This window comes from Rhinopithecus bieti, unplaced genomic scaffold (genome assembly GCF_001698545.2).
Source record: "Rhinopithecus bieti isolate Rb0 unplaced genomic scaffold, ASM169854v2 scaffold_6149, whole genome shotgun sequence".
NCBI lineage: Eukaryota > Metazoa > Chordata > Mammalia > Primates > Cercopithecidae > Rhinopithecus > Rhinopithecus bieti.
The window spans coordinates 91,649-104,188 of record NW_016804934.1 but is presented as its reverse complement, the minus strand read 5'-3'; the positions used below and the strand labels follow the sequence as shown (position 1 = coordinate 104,188).

Below are 12,540 nucleotides of genomic sequence, written 5' to 3'. Positions count from 1 at the left end.
AAAAGCCACTTCCTCTACCTCACCCACCCCCACCAGCAGCTCACCTGTGAAGGCATCTGACACCTGAATTCAGGGACATATTGGATGGGAGCTGCAGGGACAGCAAGAGTGAGGGAGTAAAAGGGGGCCCGATGCCAACCACCTGAGCCTGCCCTGACACAGCCCTAGGCCACCGCCGTGGAGGAAGGGCTCTAGGTGCGGGCAGCTCTAGTCTCTTGACCAGCTCCACCTGGGGAGCACCCTGCAGAGCCTAGGAAGGATGAGGGTTGCTCAGCACTCCCGAGGGAAGGCCGGCCTCAAGGGTCCTGACCCAGCGTTGCCTACCAGGCAGTTTGGGGAGAGGCCCAGAGTAGTAGCCCTAACTGCACACTCTCATGCCCTGAGCAGCTTACAAAGAAAAACATGTCTGAGGCCCTCCACAAAATTGGTCCAGCCTGTGGGCCAACTGGAAACCTTGGCACAGGAAAGTCCTCAGGTGGGTGGTGAAGGGGAGGGCAGGCAAGTCTTCTCCACCTCAGCACACCACAGGGAAGAGGTGCCCCCTCTGCCCAGCAAGCACACACATTTCCAGCAGTGCTGGTCGTTCCTACGTTTGGAATGGAGGCACGCCTTCCTCATTCCTCGCGCCCTTGGAGGGAAGGGTACCTGGTACCAGCCTGCCTTTTCAGCTCTCCCCTCTGCCAGCTTCACACTGTCCCCACAGGGAGAAGTCGGGAGGCGGAGCTGCACTACAGAAATGGGTTTAGCAGTAGAGGAGACATCGAAGCAATCCAGACTTGGAGTAAATACATTTTATTCAGAACAAGATAATAAAATAGCGTGCATTTTATTTAAAACCAACCAAGCGCTGATAAAAAAAATATATATATCACTGCAGCTGTGATTCCACATCAAACCTGAACAGTAAGAACTGGGCATTTTTTCTTCACATCATGTGCCAGGCCTGGCAGAGAAGGACACCCACCTCCACCAGAGCCTCAAAGGAAAAGTGGCCCCTAACCACCAAGATGGGGCACCCTGGTGGAGAGGGGCAGCTGACAGCTCACCCTGCTCTTCGCAGACCACGCGAAGGGAAAGGAGCTGCCTGTGTTCCTCCCGGGCTGCCGGGGTGGACGCTGGTCAGCAACTCCTTCTTGGTTTCAGGGAGTGGAGCGATGGGGACAGAAGTGCATGCAGTTGTGCAAACAAGGAGGCGGGTCCTCCTTCCTCCTTCAGGGTCTCTGAAACCCCCATAGGGCATATAATGCCCAGCAAGGTCCCACTTGCAAGCACATGCCTACAAAGCAGCAGCCATCTTGATTTGGCTGATGGGGAATCAAGATTCTGATAGTGACTGCTCTTCTCTTGACACAAAGCAGACACAGAGCACTTTCCTACATACAGTATGGCAGCGGGCAAGCAGAGGGCCCTGCTGGCTCGGATTAAGGCACTTGAAACAGACACAAGATACATCCTCCTCTCCTCCAGCCCCCACAGGCCTCAGGGGACCCTGTTTCCCCACCCTTTATCCTCAAGTCCCATTACCCCTGCCCCTCCCCACTGCTGGGCAATGAAGAGGACAGAAGCATGCCTTAAAGGCCCATGGTTTGCTGGGAGTACAGGGTAGGAGGATGAGGAAAACAAGAAGGGAGCTGGAGATGTGGCCAAGGAGCAACTTCAGGACAGAGGAGCAAGAGCATTAGGAGGAAGCCAAGGCAGCAGCACAGGGAAGCCAGTTAAGTCATGAGAGACCAATGGCAGTGATGTTTGCTGGTGCAGATGCAGAAGCCAGAGGGAGGCCCCTCCAACCCTCCCTGGTGAGGCACGCTGGGAGCAGAGCAAGGGTTAAGAGAGCAACTCCAGACAGAGAATCTCAGAAGACCGGGCCGCAAGGACTGGCAGAGGGAATGGCCTTTCTCTGTTTCTCCTGGCTGGTGGGGCTGGGGCAGGGATCAAGGTTCTGAAGGCTGAGACAGGGCAAGAAAAGGGCAGGGGGCTGGCAGGAGGGCTGTGTTGCCCCGAAGCAGCTCAGCTCTTTGGTATGACACTGGCGGCGCGTGGGGCATCCTGCTCACTCCTCCTCCACACTGCGGGTCCCCTTGGCCGCTCGCCTCTGGCGCCAGCGCAGCTCCTCCACCTGGCGCTCCAGCCCTCGCACCTTGGCCTCGAGTTGGGCCCCAGAGGCTCTGGAGCCAGTGAGCCGGCTCAGCAGGGCGTAGAGGATCAGCAAGGCCAGGAGTAGCAGGGCCCTAGTGGAAGGGTCAGGCACCGACCTCACCAGGGCCACAAAGCCGGCCAGGAAGATGACAAGCTTCAGGCCCCACAGGATCCGCCCCAGCAAGGCCAAGACCAAGCCGAGGAGCAGGGACAGCAGCCAGTAGGCGACCAGGGCCCCTGCTCCCCATAGCAGGAAGGTCTGGACTTGGCCAGGGCTGAGCTTCAGGCCCTGGGCGAGGTAATCACCTGGAAGCCAAAAGAGTCAGAGTCAGCCAACCTGGAGAAGTGGTGAGGGGAGAGCGGGGCAAGAGCTAAAAGGGTGAGAGGTGCTAGCCACATTGCAAAGGAATGAGGTGTTCTCGTAGACTCAGAGTGATATGGGTTGGAATCTCAGCTCTGTTTCTTGCTGGCTGTGAGGCCTGGAGTAGATTACTTGCTTCTGTTGAGCTGCAGTATCATTTACTAAATGGGAACAATTCTACTGCCTCCCTGTACTGTGGCTGGCAATTAAATGAGATACTACAGCTCAGCACGATGCCTGATAGGAAGTGAACAACTGGCACATGGGGGTGGAAACTATTTTTTAGGGGGTCCAGGTGGGACAGGGTTTTGCTCTGCTGCCCAGGCTGGAGTGCAGTGGCGTGATTCCGGCTCACTGCAACCTCCACCTCCTCGGTTCAGCGATCCTCCCACCTCAGCTCCCAAGTAGCTGGGACCACAGACACACGCCACCATGCTTGGCTAATCTTTTATAGAGACAAGGTCTCATTATATTGCCCAGGCTGGTCTCAAACTTCTGGCCTCAAGTGACCCTCCTGCCTTGACCTCCCAAAGTGCTGGGATTATAGGCGGGAGCCACCACACCCGGCCATGGTAGTTCTTGGCTTGCTCTTTGGCCGTGTCTCTGCAGGATCCTGGGAAGGGTTAAGCAGCTTGGGGAAAAGGCTAGACCCTGACAAAGATGAACTCCCCCAAGTAGGAAAGTACAGGCAAAGCTCTGGCTGACTACCCAGTGCTCCAACACTCACCAGCCAGCCCCAAGGCATTTAGCAGCTGTGCGGAGATCCCAGACAGAGCAAAGAAGGCCACAGAGATGGCTGATGAGATGGCCCACAACACTTGGGACGAAGACTGTGGAAAAAGCACGGAGTGAGATGAGTTCATAAATAACAACGGTCCTCGCCTTCAAGCCTGATCACCACTGTCCAGGCAAGGACTGCAGGAATGTCCCAGACCTGTTTCTCACCCACTGGTGACAGGCCTGGGTCAGAGGGTAGGCGCCTTGGGACTGGCTAAGGGGTCCCTTCCACACCCACCTTCTAGTGTACGGGGATGGCCAACAGGCCGTCTCTCCTTCCTGAACCGGAAACCAGGGCATCTGGGACATAATTTATGCTTTGCTGGGATACTCTGGAGGGGTAGGAGGTGTACTTGTGTGTGAATGACGGAGACAATTAAATACTTTTAGTAGTCACCCTATAAAAGTGGAGCCCTGCTAGCCTTCCAGGGAGTCATGAAGGTGTGTGGAGAACATCTGTAAAGGGATAGGATGTTTCATTGAAAAAGGAGTCTACCAGCTAGACTATATCATGGATTTAAAAAATGATTGTCTTAGCCCTTCAGTCCAGCCCATCAAAATTATGTGATACCACGCTTGGGATGCCACTAGGTAAAAACGATAACCCTGCCTTAGGCTCCCAATAAGCCCGACCCACTTGTACAGGTGAAGGAATGGGTTCAGGGCTTGGTATTTTGCCATTTCGAGATTCTAGGTCAGATTTAGACCAAAGTGAGACTCTACAGTCACCCAGTAACATGGGTTTATAAAGATGGCTCATTTCCCAGCCTTTCTGGCAAGGAAAGGGCAGGAGCCAGGAAAAGATAGGGCTGGAGCTAAAAGGCCCTAGGACAGGAATCAAATAATGAGGAATTCAAAGACAAGTGCTGTGTGGCTTCTTTTTGTGGAATTTGGGGCTCTCTGCACCAGAGAAGATGTGGAACTAAGATGAGTTGGCCATTGCCAACCTCTCTTTCTTTTATTTTTCCTTAATGTGTGTAGTCACACAGGGACTACCTTCCTTACCTCTGACACCAGGTGCATGGTCTCTGGCCCAATCCAGGCATCCAGTGTCCCCCGCACAGATCGACCTATCTGGGTCAAGAGATCAACTGGGGCCTCTCTCTCCTGCTGGCCTGGTGGTGCAGACTCTTGATGGGACTGGGCCAATGCTGAGTGGAGGAGGATGAGGGCCACTAGGACCATCAGGATGGCTTTGAACAGATGCTTTCCCCATGGTGAACTGATGCTGGAGGCTGCCATGACTGGGTCTGCCAGGAGAGAAGCAAAGCGTGAGCTGAGTGCCATGGTAGACACACTCACCCTCCCAGCTCTCATTATCCCAACATCCTTCTCCACCCCTACCTCCAGCAAGCACCAAGCTAACCCTGGAAACAAAGTGCTGTTATCTGGGAGAGGAAAGACTGGGACTTCCAACTGGAGCTGGGTACAACCATCTGACTCACAGGTTCCTCTTTCACATTCTTTACCACTTGCATGTTAATTAACCAGCAAGTATTATTCAACACTTTAGAGTGGGTGAGAAGATCTGTCTAAGGTTTGTGCCAGTTCTAAAAATCTGAGGGCCTGTCCCTGTATCTTAGGTGCTATAGGCATAAAAGAATTATAAGACTCTATAAAGGCTCTGTCCCAAGGAGCTTATAATCTACTTAAGATAAAGCTGGTATAAAAAACAACTTAAAAATAGCACACAAGTAGGATTACTGCCATATAATGGTATAAAGTGCTCAGTTTATGTGCTCAAACAAGAATAACTGCACATATGTCAAGTTCTCTGCAGGACCATCATGTGAGGTGGCTTTTATCCTCCTCACCCCTACAGGTACAGATGAAAGAAACTGCGACTCAGAAGTTAAGCATTTTCCCATGGTCACGGGGCTACACGGAAAGGCCAGGATTTGAACCCAAGCTTCTGCTTCCACCCATCTTCATTAGGAGTCAAGTTATATCGTGGGTCTCAACCATGGCTGCTCACTGGAATCACCTGGAAGCTTCACAAGTACTGATGTCTGTGTCCCAAGCCCAGAGGCTCTGATATCATTGTCTGGGTGTGGCCTAGCCTTAGACCTGCAAGAGCTCCCTAGGCAGTTCCCCTGTATGAAGTTGAGAACCACTGATACAGAGTGATCTCACCTCCCCACCCCCAATGGAGGTGCTGTGGTTTGAAGAGCAAAACTCATGTTGAGATTTAACTGTCCTTGCACCACCTGCAGAGCCTGGGAGCTCCCGGCCCAGCCAAGGATGTTGGATCTCATGGTCCTCAGTACTTTTTTGACACGCCATTCCCCTCAGTAAAATAGTGTGACCCCTTCCCCACCAAAAAAAAAAAAAAAAGAAATTTAGGGGTGAGGGATAGCATTAGGAGACAAACCTAATGTAAATGACGAGTTAATGGGTACAGCACACCAACATGGCACATGTATACATATGTAACAAACCTGCACGTTGTACACATGTACCCTAGAACTTAAAGTATAATAAAAAAAATTATATTAGACTCTCCATAGTTTGGAAAAAAAATTCCATTTTGTAAAATAAGTAGATTGTACTAGATTCACTTTTCATGTCTAAACATTTTCTGTGATTTTATGAATTCGATTAAATATCAATTGAATTTCCTTTCCAAATAAATGAATTCCAACATGAAAAAAAAAAAGAAATTTAACTGTCATGATGATGGTATTAAAAGGTAGGACCTTTAAGAGATGATGAGGTTATGAGGGTTCAGCCCTCATGAATGGATTAATGCCGTTTTCTTGGGAGTGGATTAGTTATCCCAGAAATGGAGCTCCTGATAAAAAGGATGACTTTGGTCTGATTTCCTCTCTGTCTCATGTGCTGGGTTCTGCCTTCTGCCATAGGATGACCCTTGCCAGATGCCAGCGCCATGCCCTTAGACTTCCCAGCCTCTGGAACTGTGACCCTAATGAATTTCTGTTCATTATAAACTACGCCGTCAGTGGTATTCTGTTATAGCAAGCAGACGAGGGACGAGGACAGTGGGCAAGGGTATAATAAACAACCTTTAAAGAAAGACACTATTAATCAAAAGCTAACATTCAGCTAGGTCTTGCCATGCATGCACTACCTCGCTCACTTAACTGTCACAACAGCCCATCAGCTGGGTGTTGCTATTATCCCCCATTTTACTGATGAAGTAATTGAGGTAGGTTAAGTAGTAAGTGGGGAAAGCAGCATTTGAATCCAGGTACTTCTGACATTGGACTCCTCACACACAAGTCTGCTGTATTGTCTCCAACTAAGTCTCAGAAGTGATTTCGAAAGTCATACAGGCTAGGCACGGTGGCTCACTTCTGTAATCCCAACACTTTGGGAGGCCGAAGTAGGAGGATTGCTTGAGCCCAGGAGTTTGGGAGCAGCCTGGGAAACATAGGGAGACCCTGTCTCTACAAAAATATAAATAAATTCATTAGTCAGGTGTGGTGGTGCATGCCTGTACTCCCAGCTATTTGGGAGGCTGAGTGGGGAGGATCACTTCAGCCCAAGAGGTCATGGCTGCAGTGAGCTGTGATCACGCCACTGTACCCTATCCTGGCCGAGACAGCAAGACTCTTAAAAAAGAAAAAGTCACACAACAGATTATTCATGAGTTAAAATAAACATGACATCTACCAATCATCTCAGTGAATTACTGGTGAAAATTACCTAACAATTTTGTGCTTTGTGCTCTGGTCTTGTAACACAATGCCACAGACAAGTTAAGATCCAACAAGTGCCAACTCATTGAAGCAGGTAAAGATCAGCCAAGAAAAAAGTATGCAAGTTCAACTTCTATTTGCCACTGTGCTTGAGAAATGTCAGACAGTGCCAGCAAATTCCCTGTTCTCCTCCAGGCTCAGAAATGAACCTGTAGCTCCAGGAGTTTTCATGATTCAGACCTGATATTCAGAAGCTAAGCCATGCCCCTGAGGTAGGAGCAGTCAGGTTTTTGAAGTTTTTGCAGTTACGCAGGCACTCAGTGAGTTGACCATAAATCCAGAGCCATGAGGATGGACGAGAGAGAAGAGAAGGATGTCCCAGTCTTGCTTAGTGGGAAGGAGGAGTCTAGGAAAGGGTTCCAAAAATACTACATTTAGGGTACTTTTTGGTCCAGAAACAGCTGCTCTAAGCCCTTCCTGAAGCCTGGAGGGTCAAGCAGGGCTGAAAAACATGCAATTCATGTAGAAGGCCCTCAAGCTGGGAAAGCCTTCTACTCTCTTTGGCACAAATCAAGAACCAGATGGTTCCTGCCTGCCAGTGGTCAGAGATGAGGAAAGCACAGGTCAGTTCCTGAGTTATCTAGGTCATAACCATGTTGGGGACTTAAAGAGCAGGGTTGCTATCTTGGGTTGGATCCTTTATCCAAGGACCTCCACCAGGAGGGATCAAATGTCGTTTCCTCAGCCCTAGGAGGTCAGGGTGCCATGAGCAGCTCCTCCCACAGCAGCCTGTCTTGTTCTGTGCCAGCCCCAACTTTCCAGTGGCCATCTGCCCCAGTCAAGGGGAGCTAGAAGACCTTGAAATAAGCCCTCTACAGTGAGGCTGGCATTGTCATGCCAGCTGATGTTGTGAAGTGCACCAGAAACCAAATCTAATAGGATTGTGTAGTGTACCCTTTGGAGATAATGAGTGCAGAGATTGGCTGGCTGGTCTGCTTTTTCAAATTGTTTTCTTTAACAGGACCCCTCATTTTTTTCCAGGTGAATCTCAGGCAGTATGGATCACTGCTATTAGGCCTCCTCACTTTGGCCTAATCAAATAGTTTTACTAAAGGCGTGGAAACAGTCTCAGCCTCTGTGAGGAGGAAACATGTCTTAAAACTTCCTCACCTTCTGCAAGGCCTGGCATCAGACAAATAATAGGCACTCAATAGCAACTCATAATAATACAAAGTTTATACATATCTATATGTATACATGTTATAATTTTTGTGTGGTGCTTTATCATTCACAAAGTGCTTGTTTTTTCATCACTTCATTTAACTCTAACAATAATCTTTTAAGATATTATTACCCTCTTCATTTTATTCAGAAAAGTATGGCTTAGAGAGGTTGAGTGACTTATCCAAGATCACACAGCAGAGCTGGGACTTGACTCCAGTACCCAGGATCTCCATCTTGGCTTTTTGCTTCTCCCACAGCCACATGCTGCCTTGATAGGACATAGCCCCTGCGCTTACGGAGCTGAAGTTCATCAACAAGCTCACGGTGAAGGGCATCCAGACTCCTCCGAGGGAACACATACCAGATCATCTGCCTTCTGGGCTTATAGGCCATGGTTTTGTACCAAGAGGTATGAGAGGACAGAAAAGGTGGGGGACAAAACCTGCCACTTCTGTTCGGCAGCTGCAGTATGGCTCAGGTGGGTCTGGAGAGCCCAGCCGGGCTGGGGAAACAGCTTTACTTACTGTGTTAGTGAGGGGGCGCCACTGCTTATGTTCAGCTGTGGTTTGCTACAAGGGTAGGATGGGGCATTTCACGCCCCTCCTCCCAATCAAGGCTCCTTCCTCCTCTTCTCTTTTCTTTTGTTAGTTTCATTTCATGCTATGAATCACCAGGTGGCAGGAGGGGCGGCAAAAAGTGCCCTCTACCGGCTCTGACTATCCCGCTGTTGCTCATAGCTGCCCCTAAGGAGCTGCGGTTCTCAACTTTGGTTGCCCATCAGAACTGCCTGTGCAGCCTATTAAACAAGGATGTCTGCCCCACCCAGGGCTACTCACTCAGACTCTTCCAGAGAGGGACTCAGCCCTTTGTTTTGCAAAGCTCCCTAGGAATTTCTGATGCATAGCCAGCAGCTCAGGGAAAAGTCTAAGCAAAGCTTCAAAAGTGCAGCAGTGTACAAAGGACCCCAGACTTCTGTCCCAGGCTCAAGTGTGCCACAGACTAGAAGTCACTACCTTTACACCTGTTACTTAACCTGCCTGAGTTGCAGTCTCCTCAAACGTAAAAGTGAGTGAAGCCGGGTGAAGAGTTGCTGTAAAGAGTTAAGATATTTCTGCAGCAAGCGCTTTGTAAACTAAACATCTATAGAAATGTTGCAGCACACACATTACCACTGACTATATATTGTAGCATAATTTAGCAGTTTATCAACCTGCCTTCCCCATTACACCAAGCGCCTCCCGGTTAGACTTGACATCTTGGAATCCCGAGCGCCTAGTAGGAAAGATGACTAATAAATGCTTGTTAAATGAATATTAGCAACCCGCCAAAACACCGTGAGGGTAGAAAGAGAAAGCCATGGAGAGGTGAGGAGGGAGGTTATTTTAACAGTAAATCCAAATATACAGCAGCCACACGAGAAGCACAGCTGAGTCTAAAGGAAGGTCCTAAACAGGGCGAAGCCGCCACTGCAGAGAATGAAGTCAGCGCCCTGGCAGGTTGGGGGCAGCTCCCACTAAACCCCTGACAGCTGCTGCCCAGCAACTGTTTGGGGGCAGGGCGACAGCAAAGGGGCAGCTTCCCGGCCGCTCCGCGCCCTCCCCAGGGCCCAGCCTCCCGGAGACAGGGTGTCAGTGGCATGTGCTATTTCGAACGGCGCGTCCCCTGCCAAGCGCTGAGGGGTGGCGTCGCTGGCAAGGGACATGGCGCGACCCATGAGTTGGGGGCCCCCCGAGGGGCTCGAGCCGAGGCTGCAGGAGGCTGGGCCGTGGGTCGGGACTCGGGGGTCGGGCTTGGCGCTAGCCTGGTCCCCATGCCCGGGAGCCGCTCCACCTCCGCCGAACCTCGGTACCTTGCTGCAACCCTCTTCTCCCCGGAAACATGCGCCTCCCGGGTTGCCTGGAAACGACGCCCCCGGTTGCATAGCAACGAGGATCCGGGTCCCCTGTTTGTTTCGCCCGCTGGGCGCGTGGACCCCTCCCGACTCGGACTCTCCAGGCCTCGCCGCTCTGCCTGGTGCCGCCTGCAGCGGCTGCTGTCTCCCCTTCCCGTGCGCTGCCCCGAATTCCGGCCTCGGCCCGCACTCACCTTTCTCAAGCCACTGCTATCCTTCACGTGCGACTTCGCTGAAAGGCGCCACCAAACCCGCGCCTCAACTCCGGGCGTTGGTTTACCTTCTCCGCATGCGCAAGGCGGGATGAGCCCGGAAACTAGCCGGCCTTCCTCACAATGGCAACCCACGCCGGGAGCGCATGCGCCCCGCATTATCTATTGCGTTTCTTTTTTCCCCCCCAAGCGTTCCCACCGAGAGAAGAATGGGATCGGAGTTCCAGCAGAGAACGAAAGTCTCTGGCTGGAAAGGGGAAATAAATGACCATATCTGGGCTGCAGAGTGGGTAAACTGGATCTTTAAAATCGGAGTGGAAGCTAATGCCCCTCTTGCCACCGCTCGGCATTTTGGGTAATGTAGTTCTCGAGCTACAAATGTTTCCTGGGGCATTGTGGGCAATGTCGTTCTAACCTGGCCGCTAAAGAGCACCTGGTCTTCCTAGAAGCTTCGCGCTAAAAAGGCACGAAAGAGAAAGGTATTAAAGGAGCAATTAAAGGCACACTGCGCTAGGAAAACGCATGCGCTCCCCCAGAGAGAAAATTCGTACCTGAATACTGTAGATGGCTCCCAAATGCTAGTTCAGAATTTTAGAGAAGGAGAGAAACCAACTCCCACTCTCCTTTTTCTGCCACAAAGGCAGTGATAGGGACAGGGGGCAGATAAATGCTAGGTAGAAAAGGGCGGGTCCCTAGTGAAACCCCACTCGCAAGCCAAAAAGCCTGAAATTGTGGCCCAAAGTGAGAACTTCTATTCATGTTTTCCCAGTTGAATGTTCTCTTTTCCTAAGCCACCCATGTCTCTGCCCTGCCTCATCCTGTGCCTGGAAAGACCCCAGACTCATCTGGCAGAGAGGAGAAGCAGCTGGATGAGAGGACGACCATGGCTGGATGTCAGAGAGAAGCAGCTTGTCTTCAGAGGGACAGCCCGAGGCATAACTTCGGAGACGAATCTGGCCGGAGACAGCTGGACTTCAAGGGAAGACTACATACCCGCCTGTCCCACCCCCCTCTTTTCAGCTCCCCTTCTCTCTGAAATCCACTTTCATCAGCAATAAAATCCCAGGCATTTGTCCTTTAATTTGTTCGTGCAACTTTATTTTTCTTGGATGCTGGACAAGAGCTCGGGAGCCACCAGTGCGGATACAAAGGCTGTCACGCTGGCCCTTTGCCCTCGCTGGTGGAGGGCAACCGCGGGCCCACTGAGCTGTTAACACTTAAGCCGTCCACGGACGGCAGAGCCGAAAGAGCACTGTAACATGCCCTCTGGGGGCTTCGGGAGCCTCAGGCACCCTGCCTGGACGCTGCCACGGGGCCTGAACGGAATTCGTTCCTGCCGGTGCCCGAAAGCACACACTCTGGCTCCTGCACCCACTCACCTGCATGCTCCCTCCCATGAGGGGTGGAACGCAGTGAATCTTGAGTGAGTGGAGTGTGATCCTACCGGTGCCGAAAACCGGCTGGCTTGTTCCAGCGCTTGTGCACTCCAGTTCCCGCCTCCTTCACTTGCGTACTCCCTCCCACGAGAAGTTGAGAGCAGCGGGCTGAGTAAACGGGGCACCCCTGTTGTGAGTCCTGTGAAAGGGTCAGGGCAATATCCTGCTTCAGCAGCACCGTGAAGGGGAATGAATAGGGCTTCCGGATGAGGTGATCCCTTGCCTGTCGTGTGATCCTGAGCACACAGCTTCATTTCTCTGGGCCTTCACTGCTTGACATTCAAGAACTATAAAGGACCTAAAAATAGCACTTCACAGTAGGTGTGAAGTTTCAAGGAAGCAACAATCATGAACATTAAAAAAAAAACAAAAAAAATCCACGTTGCTGACTGAATGTTTTTATAACCATCAAGAGCTGTCATAGGAGAGCTTCCTTTTGATGTTAAAACTTGTTTCTCAAACTCAGCCCTCTAGAACGTAACTCTTCCCTCCCACCCCCAATCATTCAGCCTTCCAATTCTGCCTTCCTCCCAGAATACACACTGTGTAGGCTCCCAATCTGTCACCTCACCCAGTTGTTTCTTTCCATCAAATGTTCCTCAGACACATCCATCTTCATCTGAGCTCTTGTCACTTTCTGCCCCTCAGCTAAGAGTCCTTCTTCCAGAACAGGCTCTGGTAGCATCCTGAACCTCACCTTCCAGCGTTTCTAACAGTTTCAATTTTACATTTGCTTGTTAGATCCTTTCTGACGTGCAGGATTACAAATCTCAGGTCACAGACTTTCCTGGGAAAGAAATTTAAACTTTTTTTTTTCTATGACAAATTAATTTCTTTTCAACCC

At 50.8% G+C, this 12,540-nt stretch overlaps 1 protein-coding gene across 1 annotated transcript; it reads right to left on the bottom strand.

Annotated features, from left to right (window-relative positions):
* Positions 1-776: 776 nt before the first annotated feature.
* On the bottom strand, positions 777-10,681 carry TMEM109 (transmembrane protein 109). The gene is made up of 4 exons (XM_017870759.1): positions 10,243-10,681; positions 4,280-4,524; positions 3,225-3,327; positions 777-2,442 (listed from the first exon to the last, which is right to left on the bottom strand). The coding sequence occupies exons 2-4, from the start codon at positions 4,514-4,516 to the stop codon at positions 2,051-2,053; spliced, it is 732 nt and encodes a 243-aa protein (XP_017726248.1). The 5' UTR covers positions 4,517-4,524; positions 10,243-10,681; the 3' UTR covers positions 777-2,050.
* Positions 10,682-12,540: the final 1,859 nt, after the last annotated feature.

What these genes read in the sequence shown, in the direction of transcription:
- TMEM109 (XM_017870759.1), bottom strand. Translation starts at nt 4,516, where the DNA reads ATGGCAGCCTCCAGCATCAGTTCACCATGGGGAAAGCATCTGTTCAAA. An exon ending in CCATGCACCTGGTGTCAGAG is followed by an intron (nt 3,328 to 4,279) that starts GTAAGGAAGGTA and finishes CTTTTTCCACAG; the next exon opens with TCTTCGTCCCAAGTGTTGTG. An exon ending in AAATGCCTTGGGGCTGGCTG is followed by an intron (nt 2,443 to 3,224) that starts GTGAGTGTTGGA and finishes TTTGGCTTCCAG; the next exon opens with GTGATTACCTCGCCCAGGGC.